General features: G+C 35.7%; 2 protein-coding genes across 2 annotated transcripts; both read right to left on the minus strand.

Annotated features, from left to right (window-relative positions):
* Positions 1 to 1,794: 1,794 nt before the first annotated feature.
* LOC127838572 (actin, adductor muscle-like) lies at positions 1,795 to 22,290 on the minus strand. Its single transcript, XM_052366393.1, has 4 exons — positions 22,075 to 22,290; positions 19,618 to 19,841; positions 18,568 to 19,085; positions 1,795 to 2,731 (listed from the first exon to the last, which is right to left on the minus strand). The coding sequence occupies exons 1-4, from the start codon at positions 22,198 to 22,200 to the stop codon at positions 1,992 to 1,994; spliced, it is 1,608 nt and encodes a 535-aa protein (XP_052222353.1). The 5' UTR covers positions 22,201 to 22,290; the 3' UTR covers positions 1,795 to 1,991.
* On the minus strand, positions 3,262 to 5,721 carry LOC127838571 (uncharacterized). Its single transcript, XM_052366392.1, has 2 exons — positions 5,485 to 5,721; positions 3,262 to 3,489 (listed from the first exon to the last, which is right to left on the minus strand). Exons 1-2 carry the CDS (start codon positions 5,608 to 5,610, stop codon positions 3,262 to 3,264), a joined length of 354 nt encoding a protein of 117 aa, XP_052222352.1. The 5' UTR covers positions 5,611 to 5,721.
* Positions 22,291 to 23,794: the final 1,504 nt, after the last annotated feature.

The raw sequence follows: 23,794 nt of genomic DNA on the forward strand, positions 1-23,794 counted from the left end.
AACTTGTTCACGATATGTAACGTTAATGTATTCAAGTCAAGTTGTATAACATTCTCTCATGGTATGTTTAGTTAATTTTGCCATTAAACTGAAACTTGAACCGTTTATTTGATCAGTTGACCGTACGTGTTTACAGATTTTAACTGATTTCAATCAATAACATAAGTTCGAGCACTGTTTTTGGGGGAACCGTATATAGATATATCATACCTTTTTGAAAGTCAACCGGAGAATGGTTAGTTCAACCATGTCATAAGCAAAGGTTGACATAGAAGTAAACATGACCGACATAATATTGTTGCATACTTGTATAAGGCATGTTGTTCATGGTATGGTGTTCATTTCAAAATACCGACCGTTATATCTAAAGAACAATTTAATGTGAGCATGACTTATTGCACGTATTAGACTTGGTGGAGTTTTGTCTTATTGAACGTGTGTTAATGTTTTTTGTTTTTTTTTTTGAAAATTAATTATGTTATTATATTTACAATAAGTATGCATCTTCTACTGCAAAAGTTCCTAGTTCACATAATGCAGGTCGTCCTTTGAATCCATGGGCGTGTACAGTAAGTCTGCTGCTATATTTAGACGCGTCATGTTAAAACGGCGGTGAAATAGACATGCACTTCCTGCAACGCGTTACGATTTTAAATCAACCAAAATGTCAATACTGGCCACCATTAAGGTATTATAGAGCGGAATGTTGGTCAAAAGTGGATATTTAAAAAATGCTATAAATAACTGGATGTTGTGTATTATAAAACATGATTGGCATCGTTACATAGCATTTTACAAATACTTTAATCTTGTGTAAATTTCAGTTTTGGTAATAAAACACACGATTAAATAAACCACCAGGTATGTGTGAACTTAGAGTGGACGTAAATTCACGTAGCAATGGCTATTGGATATTTTGTATTGTACGCGAAATCACAAGTTCAAGATATGTTCTGCGAATTTCTGAGCGGCCTATGCGATCTCGAAAACAAATCGAGAAGATCGGTCTGTGTGGATAAATAAATGGACACCTGGATCTGCTGTATCATGAGGTAAACTTGTACAGTCGTTAGTGCTTTGTTTATGAGAAACTGGTCAACGATGTTTTATTTTAGTTCCACGTAAAGATTGCATGTCGCATAGCATATTATATGAAAATAAAAGGCATGGTACTCATGCACCAGAACGCATGAAAATGCAGTGTATATATTAAAACCAACAGGTCGGTGAAGACTGACTTAGATAAATTATTAAAAGTAAAGCGCTTCTCAGTTTGCTGTGGTATTAAATTAGCATTTTTTCAAACTTCTTTCCTTTAAAACCATTTTACTGACCAAATTGAACACATCCGTTTTTAGTTTTTAAATGTAAACACAACATGACATAAAATGTAATGCATTGTGTTCGGAACAAGTATGAATTTGAAGCTTTGATTTGATCGATAAGAAATCAACTTTATTTCCACTATCCATAACAGTCTCTTGTCAATGAGTAAAATAAACATTTTGAGTAACATTTCGTATCCCTAGGATATCAATCAAAGTTTCACGAAGCGTAATCATCGTTTATCATAAACACAAAATGCTTTACTTTGCTGGCATTTAACATGTGTTATAATTATAAAATTAAAGTCTCGCGTTAAACGAAGTGAAAATTTGAGTGCGCTTTAACCTTAATACTGCACAATACCTAATTGGTCGTTTAGTTTCATTGTTTTTAAAATACGATTTCATTAAATTCCCTTAACTTTACTGGAAAGCAATGTTAAATAGAGTAAAAGTCTTATAACGTGGCGTTTTTGCAATAATATTTATTTCTTCACAGGAGCTGTGTCAATTAAAATTAATAAATTATATTATAGTAATATAAATAATATCACAAGTTATGTAAAATGTAACATTAGAATGTTGCAAAAGTTTAAATAAGTTTGTCTGCAAAGTGTCACATTGTAAAAAGTTAAATTGATTAAAGTGTCTAGTTCTATGAATAGTTTAGAAGCATTTCCTGTGCACAATGGAGGGTCCAGACTCGTCGTATTCCTGCTTGCTGATCCACATCTGCTGGAAGGTGGACAGGGAGGCCAGAATGGAGCCACCAATCCAGACGGAGTATTTCCTCTCAGGGGGAGCAATGATCTTGATCTTCATGGTGGATGGAGCCAGGGCGGTGATTTCCTTCTGCATCCTGTCTGCAATACCTGGGAACATGGTGGTGCCTCCGGACAGGACGGTGTTGGCGTACAGATCCTTACGGATGTCGACGTCGCACTTCATGATGCTGTTGTATGTGGTTTCATGAATACCAGCAGACTCCATACCCAGGAAGGAAGGCTGGAACATTGATTCAGGGCAACGGAAACGCTCGTTACCGATGGTGATGACCTGACCGTCGGGAAGCTCGTAGCTCTTCTCGAGGGAGGAGGAGGAAGCGGCGGTGGCCATTTCCTGCTCGAAGTCCAGGGCGACGTAGCAGAGCTTCTCCTTGATGTCACGGACAATTTCACGCTCGGCGGTGGTTGTGAACGAGTAACCACGCTCAGTGAGGATCTTCATCAGGTAGTCAGTAAGATCTCTGCCGGCCAAGTCGAGACGCAGGATGGCGTGGGGAAGAGCGTAACCTTCGTAGATGGGGACAGTGTGGGTGACACCGTCTCCGGAGTCGAGCACGATACCGGTGGTACGTCCGGAAGCGTACAGGGAGAGCACGGCCTGGATGGCAACGTACATGGCCGGTGCGTTGAAGGTCTCGAACATGATCTGTGTCATCTTTTCCCTTAAATATACAAAATGCAGTTCATCGTACCGTTCTACAAATCTTAAAAAAACACGTAAAAATGATTTTAAAAGGAACGTCAACATAATATTCGTTACTGATTTAAGCATGTCAGCGCTTTGATTAATATAATTTTAACTTTTAAATAAAAAAAAATGTGAATCTAAATATCAGAATGTTGGCGTATTAAAAACAACATTTCATTTTTTGAACCTCGGCAAAATGTTGAGACATTCATTTCTTTTATATATTTTACGAGTTGCCGAATTCAATTAGTTTATTCGTCTTTATTTTGATGACTATATAAACAATTCAATATTAAATGAATTTGATTTTATATTTGAAGTAATTAACGTTGTAGTCTTTGGTTTAGAGGTAACTCAGTCATACTTTCCGAATTCTGCCGTTGCTTTGATCAACGCGCAAAACGCAAATTGCCTCTCTCAGAGCTTTGATTTTCGAATGAAGTGACGGGAATGGGAACGATAATTACCTGTTGGCCTTGGGGTTCAGTGGGGCCTCGGTCAGGAGGACGGGGTGTTCCTCGGGGGCCACACGGAGCTCGTTGTAGAAGGTGTGGTGCCAGATCTTCTCCATATCGTCCCAGTTGGTGACAATACCGTGCTCAATGGGGTACTTCAGGGTGAGGATACCTCTCTTGCTCTGGGCTTCATCTCCCACGTAGCTGTCCTTCTGACCCATACCGACCATCACACCCTGGGGAAGAGGTAAGAATAACGATTTATAGCTTCCGGACATGTCATATAAGATTTTAAGAATGTTTGTCATAACATCTGAGCATTCGGACCACATGTTTTAATAAAATTATCGAAAATGAGCGTTAATCTGAATATTAATGGTCTCAATAATGAGTTTATCGAAAGTGTTCTTTACTAAGAATGGTTATTGTTTTGTTCTTCGAATAATCAGAATATGGCCGAATTATTTTTCCCCAATGAAACAAAGAAAATGTTAAGTGATCAGTAGACGGGAAGAGAAAATAATGCCTATAGGACTACATGTGGTGGGCGGATAAGACGAATTAACGTCAAGGTTACAGGGTTTGAATGCACTCTTTCAAAGTATGGTATAATGACGATTTTCAAAATCATGGTAAATAATTCAAAAACAAAATGTTAACATAATGTTTAAACAAACGTAATAGCACTCATCAGTATAACAATGTTATAAATATTGGTTCATTAATGGATTATTATCACTTGAAAATAGGTCAAATAATCAAGTGATTATAATTCTTATCCTCGATAATTTGGATAATACGTGAAATGAGTACTAACATAGCGTTTATATTTCGCTTATAAATACTTATGATTGCATGGCCCAGTTGTAACCGATTATTTTTTGGTTCGAGTCACAGGAAAGGCACTATCTTTTGTCCAACTTTTTTACTTGATATTAAAATTAGTAAAGGACTATTCAAAACATTTTAGATTTTATAGTAAACATACCTAATGACATTTTTCGAACATAGGAATATCTGTGAACAAGTCCGTTTAATACTGGTTATCTTTGTAGACATTGATTATATTTACCGCTAATGAGACAGGAATGTGATAAAATGGGCTGTGTTCTAAGAAAACTGGGCATAATGCATGTGCGTAAAGTGTCTTCCCATATTAGCCTGTGCAGTCCGCACAGGCTAATCAGGGACGACACTTTCCGCTTTTATGACATTTTTCGTTTAGCCCATTTATGCCTAGCGTCCTGAAAAAAGGACATTGCAAACAGCGTAGACCCAGATGAGACGCCGCATTATGCGGCGTCTCATCTGGGTCTGCGCTATTTGCTTAAAGGAATTTCTGTAAGAAATATTCTAAATATAGAAAAAAAGTATGCCAGATACCCCTAATTTTGGAAATAAATTGATCCAATTTAGAAGGATGGGAGAGTCCACTGGGCATAAATGGGTTAAAAACCTGTGCGGACTGCACAGGCTAATCTGGGACGACACTTTACGCAAATGCATTAGGACCAACGCGACTCAAATACCGGAAGGCTAGTCGGAAACTTGAGTATGTACTTGATATAATACTATACCAGGTAGACCCTGATCAAATTTGGCATTACGACTCTAAAATTTGATAGATGAAAATCGTTATATTTGCCAGATTTGATATTTAAATATAGGTGGATACTTATAAACTAAATGAAAATGGGGTAACTGTGTTTACCTATATTTATAAATTATTCGGAATTAACACTCGTTCGTCTCTATGGCTTATAAAAATTGAATGTATTTGCGTCGCGAACTACCTTCACGACGAGTCTGCTATTGCTTTATCAAATTCTCGTGTGTTTTTTTATGCCTTATCAATATTACAACGATTCGTTTTTAATAGCTCTGTAGAATATATGTAATCTCAAATATAATCCGTGTTAGCCGTTCTAGAGTTGATCCACTTTAAATAACTATCACAGTGACATAATACGCAACTTTCAAGATACCGCGTTTAAAACACTCTGTGTCTCAAATTCAGTCACAACCGGTCAAACGCAAGACCTCTTGAATTGAAGAAAAAACGTTAAGGACTAGCACGCACGTTTTAAAAGAAATATGCATTATTGTTAAAAATTGTGTTACTGAAAGCACTCTTCTTGGAAAGTTAATGACTTAGTGAGCATCTGAAATTTCAAGGGTACAGTGATGCAACATGGCACACAAAAATAGCACAAGGAATAACATCCACATACCTGATGTCTGGGCCTGCCGACGATGGAGGGGAAGACGGCTCTAGGCGCGTCGTCGCCGGCGAAACCGGCCTTGCACATACCGGAACCATTGTCCACAACCAGAGCTGCAACCTCGTCGTCACACATGTTGATAAGTTAAGTGTTTTATCCGAACGATACAAAACTAAACACGGCTGGTGTGGATACCTCCGAGGTTAAACAGAGACTGACGAACGCACGGCTTTCGCTTCGAAGATATTTATATCCGATAGCGCGCTCAGTTCCTAGAAAGCTTGCTACACATTCCTCGAGCATTGCCAATATATGGGATTCGTTCTATCTACCTTCAATCGCACATTCTCGGCCCTTTCCGTCAAACATCGGATAAGTACTTATTGATAATCAGCGAGGGGTACCGAATGATCTACCCTATGTGCGGATCAAAACCAGGTGCTCTGACAGACCGACTAACGCACGGAAAGATGGGCAGATTTTATCTGAGTAAAACACAAACACACATCGTGGCAACGAAATGTGCAAATGCTAATGAACCTACAATGAAGTACGCGTGTCGATTCGAAGGATCTTACATCATACTATGGGCTTTCCAGTGTACATATATTTCCATTTCTATGATATATAAATACACAATATAATTATATAATAAAAATAAACTTTCAAAACAAACGGTTAATGCCTTATAATAATCAAAATAAAATTACCAATAATATTCAAATTCAATACGAAAAGTTGTTGCTTCGAATAAAATGCTTTTTATTATCCTACGTAATATGGATTTAAATGACAATAATAACTATTTCAGTGTATCCTGTAGGGCTCCTTGTATAGGCAATTTTAGATCATTTCCACTACATAAAAGAGGCTTTGCGTGTATTTCGAAGCTTATCAGGTCCGTCCGCGCCTGCATTATGAATTTACCCAGACTTTTCCTAATATACCGTGTTTCTAACATTTCCCCAAGGAAACAAACATTACACATTCCACTGGATGAGTAACGGAAAATGTCAATCGTGATACATCGACTTTCTCCGGAATCCTCCGTAAGATTGATCTTAATACATCGGCTATCGCCGAAAACCTCCGTAACAAAGATGTCGTGTTGGCTGTAATTATTTACACTCGGGATTTTCCGCGCATACGCGCTGACTTCTTGGCAAACGCACTGATTACAGCAATGTAACGCTTTGCATACCAGGATGTGTTAAGGCAATACATCATTTCGAAATAAACATTAAAATACATGCATTGTACTATCATATTTAGTAACAATATTGTATATACATGTATATGAGGCGCGTTCTGAGAAAACAGGACTTAATGCATGTTCATAAAGTGTAATTCTAGATTAGCCTGTGCAGTTCACACAGGCTTATCACAGACGACACTTCCCGTTTTTATGATATTTTCTGTTTAAAGAAAGTCTCTTTTTAGCAAAAATCTAGTTTAGGCGGAAAGTGTCGTACCTGATAAGCCTAATCTGGCTACTCTGGGACGACACTTTACGCACATGCATTATGGCCAGTTTTCTCAGAACACGACTCATTATTAATACGTGTATTTTTATAAAAATGAGAGTAAGTAATTAGCATCATACCTAAGGTGGTCCCTAGAAAATACGTCGACCATTCCACTGTTGTAACGAATTTAAAAAAAAGTAGGCTAGCCGTATTATATATCGTACCAGGTATTAAAAAATAAATCACCTAGAAAGGAAAAAAATATGACTCTTGAAATTTACGTACTGAAAATAAAATTTGAAGTATCTATGTACCGGCTGTGCTAATGTGAGTTCTTTTTCATGATAGATCGAAAGTGGAAGAGGTGACTTATATCAACCATTTAACAAAGCCTTATAAAAAAAGTAAAGCACATAACAAGTATATTTGAATGTGATATAAATTTTATTTTACATTGGTTGATACATTAATTTTAACGCACAACTGAAGTTATATCAAATACCGACAATAGTGCTTAGGCGTTAAACACCAAACTTTTGGTTAAGGTCTAAAAAACGACCTACTTAATGTGTTGACCAATGAACAGTTACTTTCTAGTTTTTTTCTGATATTTTTTGTTTTTGTTTTGTTGTAGGTATCCTATTTTAAAGATTGTAAATAGAATGTTTTAGAATATTAAGCGAGTTTACAAAAAAATGCAACAATTGCATGAAATAATTAACTGTTTATTAACGCACCTTATCTCCTTGGGTGGCCGTTCTTATCAAAAGAAGTTTGGCCTTTTTTAGTGTTGCAACAGTTCTAAAACAGATAAGACGGTTTCGTACTTGATATCGATTTATGATTTTTTTATTTATCAGTTCTAACACAGGCAGTACGATATCGTACGGAACACGGATCTGTGATTTTTCCATAATTATTTTACTTTCTAATACGAGGGGTTTACGGGGTCGTTAATTTCATTTGACAATCTTTACTGATGTCAAGATAACATACACGTATACAAGAAACTCATATCGTCATATGTCGATGTTTTTTTTCTATTCTTATCTCTTTCAGTGCTGGAACCGGATTGTGAAGGCCTTTGCAAACAGTTTGGATCCAGATGAGACGCCACAGAACGTGGCGTCTCATCAGGATCCAAACTGTTTGCTATTCTGATAGTATTCTTTGAAAAAAAAATCAAAGAAAAGCTTATTTTACAAATTCAGCAGACGACATTTTAGCAGACGACAAATTTCCCAGCATGCAAAGGGTTAATGAACGCATACAGCACGTGCTGATTTAATAGTCCATTTGAACAAGAATGTACATATTGACCTTAGATGTTATTGTTCAGCATGTATAGCTATTAGCTACCATTTAGAGCGTTTAAGCATGTACAATCGTTTTCACTTTCCTATTCTTTATTTCTTTGTGATTAAAGCTTAAACAAACTTCATATCACTTGCGGCGTTTACGTTAAACAGATTTTTTGGACTTTTGCGGAAGCATATAGACCATTGAATTGTTATAGTTGACAATCGGTATTTTCCTCGACATGTAAAAAGCACTGGTTACAGTAATTATAAAAATAATATATGCATACACGCATGTGTTTTGCCAATAAATCGATACGAAATTCCTTTATAAAAATTAAAACTTATAAAACTTATCAATAATTATATAACAGTAAAATATTTAGTACCATGTTGGAATATCAATAAATTTATTTTATTTTTTGAATACGAGCTAGTTATTAGCATGAGTTGTAAGGTGGTCTCAATATTAAACACCGACAATTTCAATATTTTAACACAATAAAAAAGTTATAAATGAGCATTTTTAAGGAGATAAATAAATTAAATTATTGAAACGTATAATTCTAGATGCTAGAACTGTAATACTGGTTATCAATTGGTTTGCAAGTGTAAATTATTTTTCATGAAGGGTCGAACGTTCAAGAGATGTCCATTGGATCGACGATATAACAAAACCCTATAAAAAGTTCATTTTAATATGTTAAGGTGTCGCAAATGAATTCATCTTTTATATTGGATGACAAAACTGATTAATTTTCACTTACAACTGAAAATAATCACCGTCTGCAGGTGATTAAAATTGAAGTTTAATTACAGGTATTTGTAAATTTATTTACTTATAATTTTGAGTGAAAAATATCTGACATTTTATATCATCGAACGTATTTATAGTATAACCTCCATTATGGTCATATGCTATTGCTGGCTATCATTGTGTTGTTTCGTAAATTGCCATAACATACGATCTTATAAATATATATATATATATATATATATATATATATATATATATATATATATATATATATATATATATATATATATATATATATATATATATATATATATTTATATATATATAAACAATAACGCTGTATTTATTTTATGCCGAAGCTTTCGACCTCACGGTCTTCATCAGCGGCCATTTTTTATTTCAAGATGTTTCAAATATATATATAGCTATAGGTAAAGTTACGTATTTTTGACTTAATTTTTTTCCAAGAAATTACTATACGAAATCGTTAACAAGACACTACTCTGCAGAATTATTCATTTTGTAAAATGACACATGTGTTAGCCACCTATGGTTAATGACACCATCGCTAAACACATGTATGTTATACAATTTGATTTTAAAAAGCTTTTGTGCGAAACCAGATGATTGAGCTTGTCTTCTTTGATACATATGCCTCTCTATTGTTTTCTTTTTGGGGAAAAAAGACATACAACATGTATTATAATAATACTGACTAAAGATATAGATCAGTGATAATTTGATAACATTACTGTTAAAATTGTAAACTTAAAGGGATCATGAAAACAATTATTGTACATAATCAGTGGTAGTTGACAATTATCACTAAGCGTGGCGAAGATCTGATCAAGTGGCTGTGATGTTTACCGGAAATGAAATGCTAGAACTTAGTGATAAGAGAACAGTATTTTTACGGGCAGAACCAAATGAACGCGAACGTTAACCTAGTATCCAAATCATAGACTTGTTATAAGCAAATCTTGATTATAATGAAATCATGGTACCGGTATATTGTTAACCCTTTTATGCCTAGTGGACTCTCCCATACTTCTAAATTGGATCAATTTATTTCCAAAATTAGAGATGTCTAGTTTATTTTTTCTATATTTAGAATATTTTTTACAGAAATTTCTTTAAGCAAACAGCACAGACCCAGATGAGACGCCGCATCATGCCAAGGCATTTTTTCTAGACGCTAGGCATAAATGGGTTAACTACATCCAATCGAGTATAATTGCAGACTTCTGTACGATAGTTTGTTAAAGAGAAAGCTAAAGGTAAAGGAGGATGTAATTAGCCCGCCCAACTCTATTCGCCATCTGTCTTGCCATATTACATCGGCATGCCTGGTTTATAACGGGTTAATATTCCCCATGCAAAAAGATAATAATGTTTTCTACGAGATATACATAGGTGTATAGACACGACCTTCTTCCCTTTGTAGCCTTCTGGAACTTAAATTGACCTGTCTTCGGGAATGGTTGAACTTTCAATGGGCATTCAAATGATGTTATGGGTTCAAAATGAGTTAAGTGTGCCATTAGATATGAATTCGAGAAATTATTGTAAATGTGTGTGTTGCGTTAGAAGTTCATTTGAGTGACATTGCTTCTTAAATTTGAAAGGAAGATACTCTCATAGGCAACACATTTCGAACTAATTACACCCGCTGAATGCAAATATTTGCAGATATTTTAATATTCAGTTGAATGAAAACGCGATTATTCGAATACCAAAGTTGGTGATATGTGTAAGCGTTGGATTATTGTTTTACCGCCCAGTTCAAAGTAATTAATACCAGTCCCGGAGAATTTTCGAGTATTAACTTGAATGAAAATACAAAGATATGTATAAATATTTCGGTATTTGCTGCAATCCGTATACTTTTTATAAACAAGGTATTTCAGTACAGGAAACACACTTCAGTGATGTTTACACCAATACACGTGAATATTCGAATATGCGTTTCAATGAAATGCCAATAATCGAATACAGATGTTGGTATCCATAGACTTAAAATAAGCAGTGTATTTTTGTCCGAAAATGTTGTTCTGTCGCTCATTTGCTCGCATCATAGATTTACGTCGTTATACCCATAAGGGATATAATACACGTACTTATAATGATATTTGATCGATATTCTTATATAATTATTATTCGAGGGCAATGCAGTGTGTGTTTTCATTCGAAATCGGCCCCATTCCCAATGAATAAAAATATTTCTTTTCCCCAAATGGGAGCTAAAAATTCCCAATTGAAGTTTTCCACACAAAAAATATTTTTTTTAGAACTCAATATTTTTTTCATCTCCCACCCATAAAAGTTCAACCTTAGTAAATACAATATTTGTATTCTTAATTGTAAATCATTTTTAGCAAAACAACAACAACACTGATTTCCCAATTTTAGTTAAAACGCCGCAAATTTTCCCAATCCAAATTAGTGTCCATTAGTTCGTGGATTGACCAATCCACGTATTTAACACCAACCCATCGGAATATGACCGACGCAAATTTCTGTTTTGTCCAAAATAAAAAAAAAACGATATACATGTCCGCGAAAAAGAACTTTAAAAAAAAAACCACGATATGTCATGCTAAGGAATGTAAATAATTTTACGTTATACGCAGTCATTCTTCATCTCACACGCTGTGCCAATTGAGAACTGCTCGTCTGCTGCCGCTGAACTAAGAACACCAAATACATCTTATGTTTATCGTTCTCATGCTGGAACACACTTTGGTTTCAAGGACGAAAAAAGTATGAGCCGCGCTCTGGGAATACGGGACTTAAGTTTGAGTCGCGTTCTGAGAAAACTGGGCATAATGCATGTGCGTAAAGTGTCGTCCCAGATTAGCCGGTGCAGTCCGCACAGGCTAATCAGGGACGACACTTTCCGCCTAAATTGGATTTTTGCTAAGAAGATACTTCATTTAAACGAAAAATGTCATAAGAGCGGTAAGTGTCGTCTCTGATGAGCCTGTGCCGACTGCAAGGGCTAATCTGGGGCGACACATTGCGCACTTGCATTATGCCCATTTTTCTCAGAAAACGGGACTTAATGCATGTGCGTAAAGTATCCTCCCAGATCAGCCTGTGAAGTCGCCACGTGCTTATGAGGGACGACATTTTCATGGCATTTTTTCGTTAAAAAAAGTCTTAGCGAAAATCCAGTCTAGACGGAAAGTGTCGTCGCTTGTGTGGACTGCACATGCTAATCTGGAACAACACCTTTCGCACATGCATTAAGCCCCGTTTTCTCATAGCGAGCCCATGTAATACAATTACTAAACTAGTCAGATAATATTTGATCGATGTGTACGCAGACATTCTTCATCTTACACGCTGCGCCTAATCAGAATTCCTGTCTGCTGCCTCTGAACTGAGAACACATGATAGGCCATACCAAACGAATCTTATGTTTATGTTCTTGTGCCGGTACAAGTTTGGGATCCTTAACGAAAAGGGACCTTTTCACGTGTTGTTAAGTTGAAAAAAATATAAAAACAAATTGTTTCAGATTCGCAAATTTTTGTTGAAGTAATTATATGTGCCAGAAAACAGTAATACTGAACATTTACCATGCTTTGATATTAAGTATATTATGCATCTTTTAAAGATATTTACAACGGAAAATTATAAAGCGTTACAAACGCGAAGCGATTGAATAATTTATCGAGTTCTGTAACTTCTGTTGTTATGTTACATTTTGAAAACGTACAAGGATTGCTGATATGAAGTATAAAATACACAACTGACTCTGTGAACATGGATAGACAAATGGTTTTAATGATTTTTGCCCCAAGGGTCAGTGGTTCGAGCTCAGTTGAGGATTTTTTTTTTCTTTCTTTATTACTTTTGTATTGGAGCTATTTAGTTCTAATGTTTACATATATCAATTTGTATTGGAGCTATTTAGTTCTAATGTTTACATATATCAATTTACAGCATTTAATGACAATCTTGAATACATGCCATAATCAGTGAAAAGATCCCTTTAATACGTGTGCGGGAAGTTTCGTCCAAAGCACATGCTATTCAGGGGCGACGCTTTAAGTGAAATTTTTCGTCTAATTGAAGTCTCTTGTAAACGAAAATCAAGTCTAGACAGATTGCCTCTTTAACGAAAATCAAGTCTAGACAGATTGCCTCTTTAACGAAAATCAAGTCTAGACAGATTGCCTTTTTAACGAAAATCAAGTCTAGACAGATTGCCTCTTTAACGAAAAACAAATCTAGACAGATTGCCTCTTTTTCCAGAGTTAGGCACAAATGTCTTAGCAATATGCTTATAGAATGACACATGTTAAAGATTAGAACTACCCGAGTTTCCTATGCACCTCTATACCATCTTCTCAGCATAGCCTTTGTAATCCATTCGGTACCCCTCGCAGATTATCAAGAATCGTACTTATCCGATGTTTGACGGAAAGGGCCGAGAATGTGCGATTGCAATGTAATCGTGAGCGAATCCTCGATAGTAAGCACGCGGTGTAACCGTATCTATGCAAAGTAAAGAGAAAACGAACCTTGCTCTGGGAAAACGGGGCTTAATGCATATGCGTAAAGTGTCGTCCCAGAGTAGCATGTGAAGCCCGCACAGGCTAATCATGGGCGACACTTTCCGATTTTTATGTACTGTCGGAAAAGACGTTTCTTTAGTTTGACGGAAAGAGTCGTCCCTGATTAACCTGTGCGGACTCCACAGGCTTATCTGGGACGACACATTGAAGTATACCATTTTATTACAAACAGTTATTTTATCATTATTTATTATCCTTATAATCCAATTCCTGCCCTTAAGATCCTTTAAAGGGATCTTTTCACGCTTTGGTAAATTGACAAAATTGAAAAAAGTTGTTTCAGATTCGCAAATTTTCGTTTTAGTTATGATATTTGTGAGGAAACAGTAATACTGAACATTTACCATGGTCTAATATAGCCATTATATGCATCTTTTGACGATTTTAAAATCTAAAAATTATAAAGCGTTGCAACGCGAAACGATTGAAAAATTTGGAGAGTTCTGTTTTTGTCGTTAAATTTTGTGAAACTACGAAGATTGCTTATATAAGGTATAAATTACGTCTAATGTGTGTATTCGGAGGAATAGCTCAGTAGGCTAAAGCGTTTTTACTTCAGGACTCTGGCAGGACTCCAGGGGTCACTGGTTCGAAACCTGGTCCGGGCAATTTTTAAATTTTATTCTTGATTTTTTACTGGAGCTTTTACGATCCAATGTTTACATTTATCGATATAAAGCATTTAATGAATAAGTTAAAAAATGCCAAAATCTGTGAAAAGGCCCCTTTAAAGCTAACTTAATGTGTTTGTTTAAACGCTTTTTTAAAGGAAACTCCGATTACGGATATTTTTGTTTACTCCTAGTAAGACTTAATTAATTGGATTGGAAGTCAGTTACAACATGCAAAACCATTTTTCATCTTTATCATTACTTTCTTTCATTTTCTTATTTTATCATAACGATCATCTTTACTATTAATTTCATCTGTATTAACACTTTCATCTTCATCATAACTTTTATCTTCATCATTACTTTCATCGTCATCAAAACATGTACTTCCCACAGAACAATTATGATTTGAATAATTACCATTATTATTATTATTATTATTATTATTATTATTATTATTATTATTATTATTATTATTTTATTATTATTATTATTGTTATTATTATTATAATGATAATGATAAAACGAATAAGGATAATAGTTATTATATAACAAATAATTATTATTATCATAATCTTCATCAGTACTAGCAGCAGCATAAACAGTTCCATTATTATTACGTCATCATCTAACTTAAACCACAAAAAGTAACCGTAATAATTTGTTTTACTACCACTTGACCTCAACCAAAACACATGTTAATATTTTTTTTATTTCTCTGACTTGCATTGATATGAAGTGCAGTTGTTTGTAAATACGTAATCGTTAAAGGGACCTTTTCACAGATTGTGGCATGTCTTGAAGTTCGTCATTAAATGCTTTATATTGATAAGTGTAAACATAGGATCTAAAAAGATCCAGTTAAAAAAAAGAATAAAATTAAAGAAAGAAAAAAGCACCTTCAACTGGGCTCGAACCACTGACCCCTGGAGTAAACGTCTAACACTTAGACCATTCGGCAACCCGTGCTCGTAGAGAAAATGATGTATTTTATTATTTATAATAAGCAATCCTCGTATTGTTACAATGCATTGTATCCTGTATGATTTTATAAGCAATATGGTAGTACACACTTGCGAATAGTGAAGAGAATTCAGATGGTATTTTTAGATATCCACCCATACCAGTAATTATTTATGCAGATATCCAGAACACATTCAACCTATCGAAGTATATGTGTCATGTCTGAATGTCATTTCATCATATCATTATTTTACTTTATGTCACAAAATATAATGATAACAAAAGAACTCTCCAAATTATTCAATCGTTTCGCGTTGCAACGCTTTATAATTTTCAGGTTTTTAAATCATCAAAAGATGCAAATAATGGATATTTTAGAGCATGGTAAATGTTCAGTATTACTGTTAAATACCATAAATGCAACGAAAATTTGCGAATCGGAATTTTTTCTTCAATTTTGTCAATTTACCAAAACGTGAAAAGGTCCCTTAAAATTACTCAACATTAAGTAAAAGTGGGGGTTTGGTAAACACACATTTCGTTATGCATCACACTGGTAAACATTTTCTTTGCAACGATATCGGCACCATCTTTGAAGCAGCATTTGTATGGTCAGTTCAATATTTTCGCATTAATCGCAAATTAATGAAAGACAATCAATATCTACTAATAAATTCGATTGATCATTTTTGAAAATAAAAAGTATATGAAAGAAACTTTAAAGTTATAAAGAAATCACAACATGAATTACAACATTGTGATTTTGTGTTACACGTGACAGTCAATTTTCAAAAACACAAGTTGGCATTTGCAAAATAGCAAGTAAAATCTAATAGTATTTAACCATGTAGGGAATACATGAAGGAAGGACACAGGAACAATAAAAAGACAGGAATAGACAACCCAGCTATCATGACACCAGAAGAAAACTTCTGCCTTAAAACCCGTTACCATGTATTTTACAATTGGACAGAAATGTTACCAGAAATATGCTAATGCATCGGGTATTTCAATAGTTCGAAATAAAACATTAATCGGATTTTACCGAAATCCGAAAAATATAGTGTACTTTAATATAAAAATTATATGTTGAAACTTGTTATAATGCTTAAATAATGCTTGGGTCCCGATAGTTTAATTATTTATTCATTAACCGATGAATATACATGTATAATAATTACAAGTAGCCGGAGTTGAGTTAAACCTTTACAGTTACTAGCGCCAGTGTAATATAACCATACTTGTTACTAAAAGACGGGCTATATATGGTAGTACACTCTTTCCGATTGTAGAGAAAGTTAAGATGATATTTTCAGATATCCACCCATAATCATTTATGCAGTGCTCTGTGAAAAGGTTTTTTTAATGTATGTGCGTAAAGTGTCGTCCAAGATGAGCATGTGTAGTCCGCACAGGCTAATCAGAGACGACTCTTTCCCCGCTGTTATGATAGTTTTCATTTACAGAGAGTCTCTTCTTAGCAAATATTCAATTAAGGTGGAGATTGTCGTCCTTGATTAGCCTGTGCGGGGCGACACTTTAAGCACATACATTAAACCCCATTTTCACAGAGCACGGCCCATGCAGGTATCCAGAACAGGTTCAACCTATCGAAGTATATGTGTCCTGTCCGAATGCCATTTCATCATATCATTATTTTACTTTATGTATGATGATGTTATGTTTCTTTTCGGAATGATTCGTCTTTTCAAGACTTTTTCGAGTGTCACCATTTATTCACCTCAGTTTTAAGCATATTTGTCTAGGCTGTCTAGCATAGCTGTCATGTTTGCCTTTTGTAGTCAGAACGAAATCTAGGCATTATAAGCAGACATTTCTTAAATTGTATTCGCTTTAATAACTTGTCTTCATCGATTACTGTAATCTGCAATGAAAAATACTAAATTTGTATTCATTTGAATCTTGTAAGATTGTAATATTCCCATATATTATTATAGCTATCATGATGCAAAAAAGTTAATGCAGGCTTTAACATCTTATTTCTCCTTACTAAAGCTATATTATTTTTAAGTAAAAAATTTGGATTAATTTATTTGTTTAATGTGTGCTTGACCATCTTGCTATTAATGTACATATTTTATTTGCTTAGTGTTTGCGCTTATATTGTTGGAATTAACTGATTTCCTATTTTTAAGAAGCCCATTGACCACGTCCTTTGCCATGAATATTGTGCGATCTGATTACGATTTTGTTGTTCACATTAACCCTCACATTTTTTAAAGATGTACCATACATAGTCGCCATTTTTTCCGAAATGCGATTATGGAATACTTTTACCTGTTTGCATATGTTTTGACATCAGTTAACAATCATTATTCGTCATTTAATGACAAGTTTTGTGGTATAGCGAAATAAATCGAGCAAAAAACTTTATCAAGTAGAATGTTTGTATAGTCTTGTAACAATTTTCATTAAATATGATTTCAAGTGAAATGTTTGTAAAGTCTTGCAACAATTATCATTAAATATTATAAAGTACTACTCCTTTAATGTATCAAGCAAATGTGTCAAGCAAATATTTGCGACCTATGACATGTCCGAACTACTAGTATAACTGGTGCAATTGCCGACTGTGCAGGTAAAATAGTACACAAGTTATAATAATTTAATAATAAGTAATACATGTACAAATTTAAAACATTTATTCCGCGGATATCGATCTATTTCTCACAAATTCTCATCAACGTATAACATAGGCAGATAAAAAGATCGCCATAAGGTTGAGACCCTGGGTTACAACACACACAATGTTGGAACATGTAAAACAATAGGCGAAGCACTCTCACCATGTTTGAATGCGCCCCTGTTCAAGTGGTCGCCCTTAGGACGACAAGGGAACTGAATGCTCATAAAATCACTTTGCTTTTGTTAGCCTCGTAGTATTCAAAACACGACTTTGTGTAAATTGAAATGACTTAGCAGGAAAGCAGTTGTCCGAAAGAAGGGCAAAAAGAAAAAGCAAAGTGTCTCCAACAATTAAAATGTTAAATTATTAAATACGCATATAAATAATTTTACAAAAGTAAAATGTAACATTAGAATGTTGCGAAAGTTTAAATAAGACGTTTGTCTGCAAAGTACCAGATGGTGAAAAGTTAAATTGATTAAACAGTCTAGTTCTGTGAATAGTTTAGAAGCATTTCCTGTGGACGATGGAGGGTCCAGACTCGTCGTATTCCTGCTTGCTGATCCACATCTGCTGGAAGGTGGACAGGGAGGCCAGAATGGAGCCACCAATCCAGACGGAGTACTTCCTCTCAGGGGGAGCAATGATCTTGATCTTCATGGTGGATGGAGCCAGGGCGGTGATTTCCTTCTGCATCCTGTCGGCAATACCTGGGAACATGGTGGTGCCTCCGGACAGGACGGTGTTGGCGTACAGATCCTTACGGATGTCGACGTCGCACTTCATGATGCTGTTGTATGTGGTTTCATGGATACCAGCAGACTCCATACCCAGGAAGGAAGGCTGGAACAGAGACTCTGGGCAACGGAAACGCTCGTTACCGATGGTGATGACCTGACCGTCGGGAAGCTCGTAGCTCTTCTCGAGGGAGGAGGAGGAAGCGGCGGTGGCCATTTCCTGCTCGAAGTCCAGGGCGACGTAGCAGAGCTTCTCCTTGATGTCACGGACGATTTCACGCTCGGCGGTGGTTGTGAACGAGTAACCACGCTCAGTGAGGATCTTCATCAGGTAGTCAGTAAGATCTCTGCCGGCCAAGTCGAGACGCAGGATGGCGTGGGGAAGAGCGTAACCTTCGTAGATGGGGACAGTGTGGGTGACACCGTCTCCGGAGTCGAGCACGATACCGGTGGTACGTCCGGAAGCGTACAGGGAGAGCACGGCCTGGATGGCAACGTACATGGCCGGGGCGTTGAAGGTCTCGAACATGATCTGAGTCATCTTTTCCCTGGGACACAAAGAAACCAAAAAATTAAAATTACGGCGATATTGCGAACATGTTTTAATGACCAAAACACGTACGTGGTCGAAACTATTATTCCCTCAAAGGTTGTATTCATTAATGATTAGCCAAGTCATTAATATTGTAATACACTTTGGTAAATAACAACTCGTGAATGTGGCCTTTGATAATCGTTATGGGTGAAAAGAATATGATTAAGCGAAGAATAAGAATAGGCTTTTTAAACCCTCAGCGCTTTGACAGCTTATTTCATCGAAACGTGCATTACAATCATGTTAAATAGTGGGGTTTGCTGTGTTACGAGAAAATGGCGTGGTGTTTGAAATACTCTTTTTAACAATCACGCATTGGTGTTTTGGATACCTATAGGCCATTATGGGTCATTAGTATATGTGTTCTATATGTGCTTTGGTAAACAAAAGCGAATAAATAGGAGTTTTGATTGCGAACGCTCAATTTTTTATATTTCACCCAGAAATTAACAATATAAGAAACAAAACCCCGTGGAAATAATTACCTGTTGGCCTTGGGATTCAGTGGGGCCTCGGTCAGGAGGACGGGGTGTTCCTCGGGGGCCACACGGAGCTCGTTGTAGAAGGTGTGGTGCCAGATCTTCTCCATATCGTCCCAGTTGGTGACGATACCGTGCTCAATGGGGTACTTGAGGGTGAGGATACCTCTCTTGCTCTGGGCTTCATCTCCCACGTAGCTGTCCTTCTGTCCCATACCGACCATCACACCCTGGGGAGGAGAGAAGATACCGGTAATAAGGAGTGTAAAAGTAGATGAAATGACGGACATATGGTTTGATACATTGCCAGTGACCCTAGTGCAACTGAGATATTTTAACCCATTTATGCCTTGTGGACTCTCCCATCCTTCTAAATTGGATCAATTTATTTCCAAAATTAGGGATGTCTGGTATATTTATTTCTATATTTAGATTTTTTAAAATAGAAATTCCTTTATGCAAACAGCGTAGCCCCCGATAAGACGCCGCATCATGCGGCGTCTCATCTGGGTCTTCGCTGTTTGCCAATGCCTATTTTCTAGACGCTAGGCATAAATGAGTTAAAAAGGGATGCGAAAAATACGCCAATAACCTAGCCATCTTTTAGGAAAATTAGTAATACCACCTGGACTTGCCCATTAATGAGAACGTTATTTGGGATCATTTTGCCAGGCTAGCACCAATAACTTCAAAAATGCAATTCCCACATAAATCATGTTTTGTTTATTACCTTGCATAGAATGTTACTATGTTTTAGGTTTTTAGATGTTGTTAATTAACACGTGTTTCTTTCTTAAAATTAAATGATCATTTGCTTAATTTGTTGCATCATTTTATTACGAATTCGGTCGAAAGCCAAGATGTTGTCTTTTGAGTTAGTCTTAAATGTATTACATGTCAGAAAAGTGCACTTTTATTATTCAGTTGCGTAATACTTTCAATATAAATTCAAAACAATATCATAATTTACACTGTTTTTGGGTCTTTCATACACGGCTGTCGGATATACTTATATTTTATCTCATTTAAAACGTATCTCTTAAAGAAAATTGTCTTTTTTTTTCATATTTATAATTTAAGTGTCTTTACGTCATGACCTATGCTAATACAAATCAATTCATGGCATTGTTATTGAATAGTGTTATTCCATTTAATTAATATAGTATAAACTAAAGTCATGAATGCGCAATGTTAATTCATTCTAATTAAAATGTATGTAAATACATTAAATCATATTTATTATTATTAAGTTCATCATTTATGTCTTCAGTATTACTATTTATTTTAGCTTGCGAGTAATCGCCATTATTATCATAAACTTTTGGCCGCCATCTTGGTTTAGCTGGTATGCATTCATTCAGACGAAGGCCTATTTATCGCCTATCAGCACCTCAAGTGTTCTCATATTAATTACCGGGCACTACACATTTCAGAAATAATCGTCTGCCAGATCTAAACATCCCGTTCTTGAAACTGAGCCAAATATTTCTGTTTATTCATTCAAATGTTCAGCGCATTTCTAATCTCTCGAGAACATTCCCACTAATTTGCCTGCTGCTGATAAGCCCCGCCTATTGGCATGTAAAACTTACACAGTACGCGTGACTCACGCGGCTGGCATTGTACTATTGCCATATATGGCATTCCAAGATGGCGGCGGAAACACGTGATTGTGCAGACGGGAAAGAAAATGGCGGACCCGGCGTTTTGACCCAGTTTTGGGGAAACTTCATAATAATATATATGCATAATATTGAATACAAAGAATATTCGACGAACTTAATACTTATGTATAGGCTTGATATAAGAATCATTATTTTTTCATTCATCCTTATATCTTTTATCAATAAAATAGCCGCGTCAAACACGGGACTTCGCTTTAAACAAAAACATTGAAAATATAATGATAATAAAAAGGTACCCGTATTTGTTTAAACATTAAAGAATAAAGACATTTCATAAAGACTGAAAGTGTATTTCTCGTGTATTACTTGTTCAATATTAGTAAATGAAACCATGTAATTGGCAAATAATTTAAATCAATGTAGTCATACTAAATATAACTCGATGAAAAATGTACACTTGCTCAAAATTAATTTAAGAAAATGCATTTCATAGTTATTAATATACTTACAATGACAATTGACAGAGAATCAGTATCTTTTCACAAAACGAGAAGAACAAATCGGCGCGCCATAGTCACACTTCATAACGAGTCATTTCTGATAATAAATTTTAATAAGAGTTTTCGACTATCATTAACTATGAATAAATGGTGCGAGAAATATCCTGATGTAAAATCCCATTAACACAACAATTAGTTCATTTCTTTGCATTGTTCCTGCCAGGACTACGCATGCTGGTATAATTAATGTAAGGATACTGTGAATGAAGAGTTCAAAGGTAAAAAGAATCAAAGTTATTTAAATAATTATGAATATATAAACAACAAAATCCACATACCTGATGTCTGGGCCTGCCGACGATGGAGGGGAACACGGCTCTCGGCGCGTCGTCGCCGGCGAAACCGGCCTTGCACATACCGGAACCATTGTCCACGACCAGAGCGGCTACTTCGTCGTCACACATGTTGATAAGTTAAGTGAGTTATTCCGACGGAATAAAAATACGGTACGGCTTGCTCCGAGTTTGCAGAGAGACTGACGAACGAATGTGTGTGTACACCGCTTATAAACTAACGCGTGCTCAGTTCCAAGAAATCTTCCCAGATTCCCAGAGCTGTGCCCATATATGGGGGGTGACTACCATCTAAATTTGGCGGAAGAACGCCAGATGTAGGCCAGCCGCCTCGTTATCGCCTCCACAGCCTCGCTCTCGCTGCGATCAGCGAGACGCGTCTGGTGGCCCGCACGTGGATCTAATTTTAGATTACGGAGATTTCGTTTTCGGCATGTTTGTATTGACATGGGTCTTAGCTCATTTATGTATTTATGATTGCTAGATGGTGCTTTGTTTAGTTTATTCAATGTTATAATATGAGGTAAAAATGTTTAAAAAATACCGTCTTAAACCATGTAGAAGTATGCAATGAGTATTTCGGATTTGAAATAAAACGTCATAGTTCGGCCGGATAGTAAATACAGAAACTAAGTTGTTAACCAAGTCGGAAGCAACATTATAACGATTTCTGTAGCATAAATCTACACATAAATACATAAATACATGTTAAATTGTTTGTGACCATTTCGGGGGTTTATGAAACTAAACAATATCAAAACACCATAATATGTATGTGTTCAATAACAAGACGATTAATCTAAACACCATGTAAACTTTCAGTACAGAACTGGTATTATTATTATTATTATTATTATCATTATTATTATTATTATTATTATTGTTGTTGTTGTTGCTGTTGTTGTAATTATTGTTATTATTATTATCATTATTATTGTTGTTGTTGTTGCTGTTGTTGTAATTATTGTTATTATTATTATTATTATTATTATTATTACTATTATTCTTACTATTATTCTTACTATTATAATTCTGTTTTTTATTATTATCATAATTTAGCGGACGAAAAAGTAGTAGTAGTGGAAGTAGTAGAATTGGATGCACTAGTAGTAGTAGTAGTAGTGGTGGTAGTGGTAGTGGTAGTAGTAGAAGTAGTAGTGGTAGTAGTAGAAGTAGTAGTAGTAGTAGTAGTAGTAGTAGTAGTATTAGTAGTAGTAGTAGTAGTAGTAGTAGTAGTAGTAGTCGTAGTAGTAGTAGTAGTAGTAGTAGTAGTAGTAGTAGTAGTAGTAGTAGTAGTAGTAGTAGTGGTGGTAGTGGTAGTAGTAGTAGAAGTGGTAGTAGTGGTAGTAGTAGAAGTGGTAGTGGTAGTAGTGGTAGTGGTAGTAGTAGTAGGTTGTAGTAGTAGTAGTAGTGGTAGTAGAAGTAGGTAGTAGGTAGTAGTAGTAGTAGTAGTAGTAGTAGTAGTAGTAGTAGTAGTAGTAGTAGCAGCAGCAGCAGCAGCAGCAGCAGCAGCAGCAGCAGCAGCAGCAGCAGCAGTAGTAGTAGTAGTAGTAGTAGTAGTAGTAGTAGTAGTCAATACAAGCTAAGACCAGCATTACCAACAACAAAAAGACATGTGTTCGGTAAATTTCATCCCGTTACCCCTTATTTGACCCCTTTTCAGCCCTCAAAACAAGCCGCGTTTACAAGCGCATGCATCACACGC

Source organism: Dreissena polymorpha, chromosome 7 (assembly GCF_020536995.1).
Source record: "Dreissena polymorpha isolate Duluth1 chromosome 7, UMN_Dpol_1.0, whole genome shotgun sequence".
NCBI lineage: Eukaryota > Metazoa > Mollusca > Bivalvia > Myida > Dreissenidae > Dreissena > Dreissena polymorpha.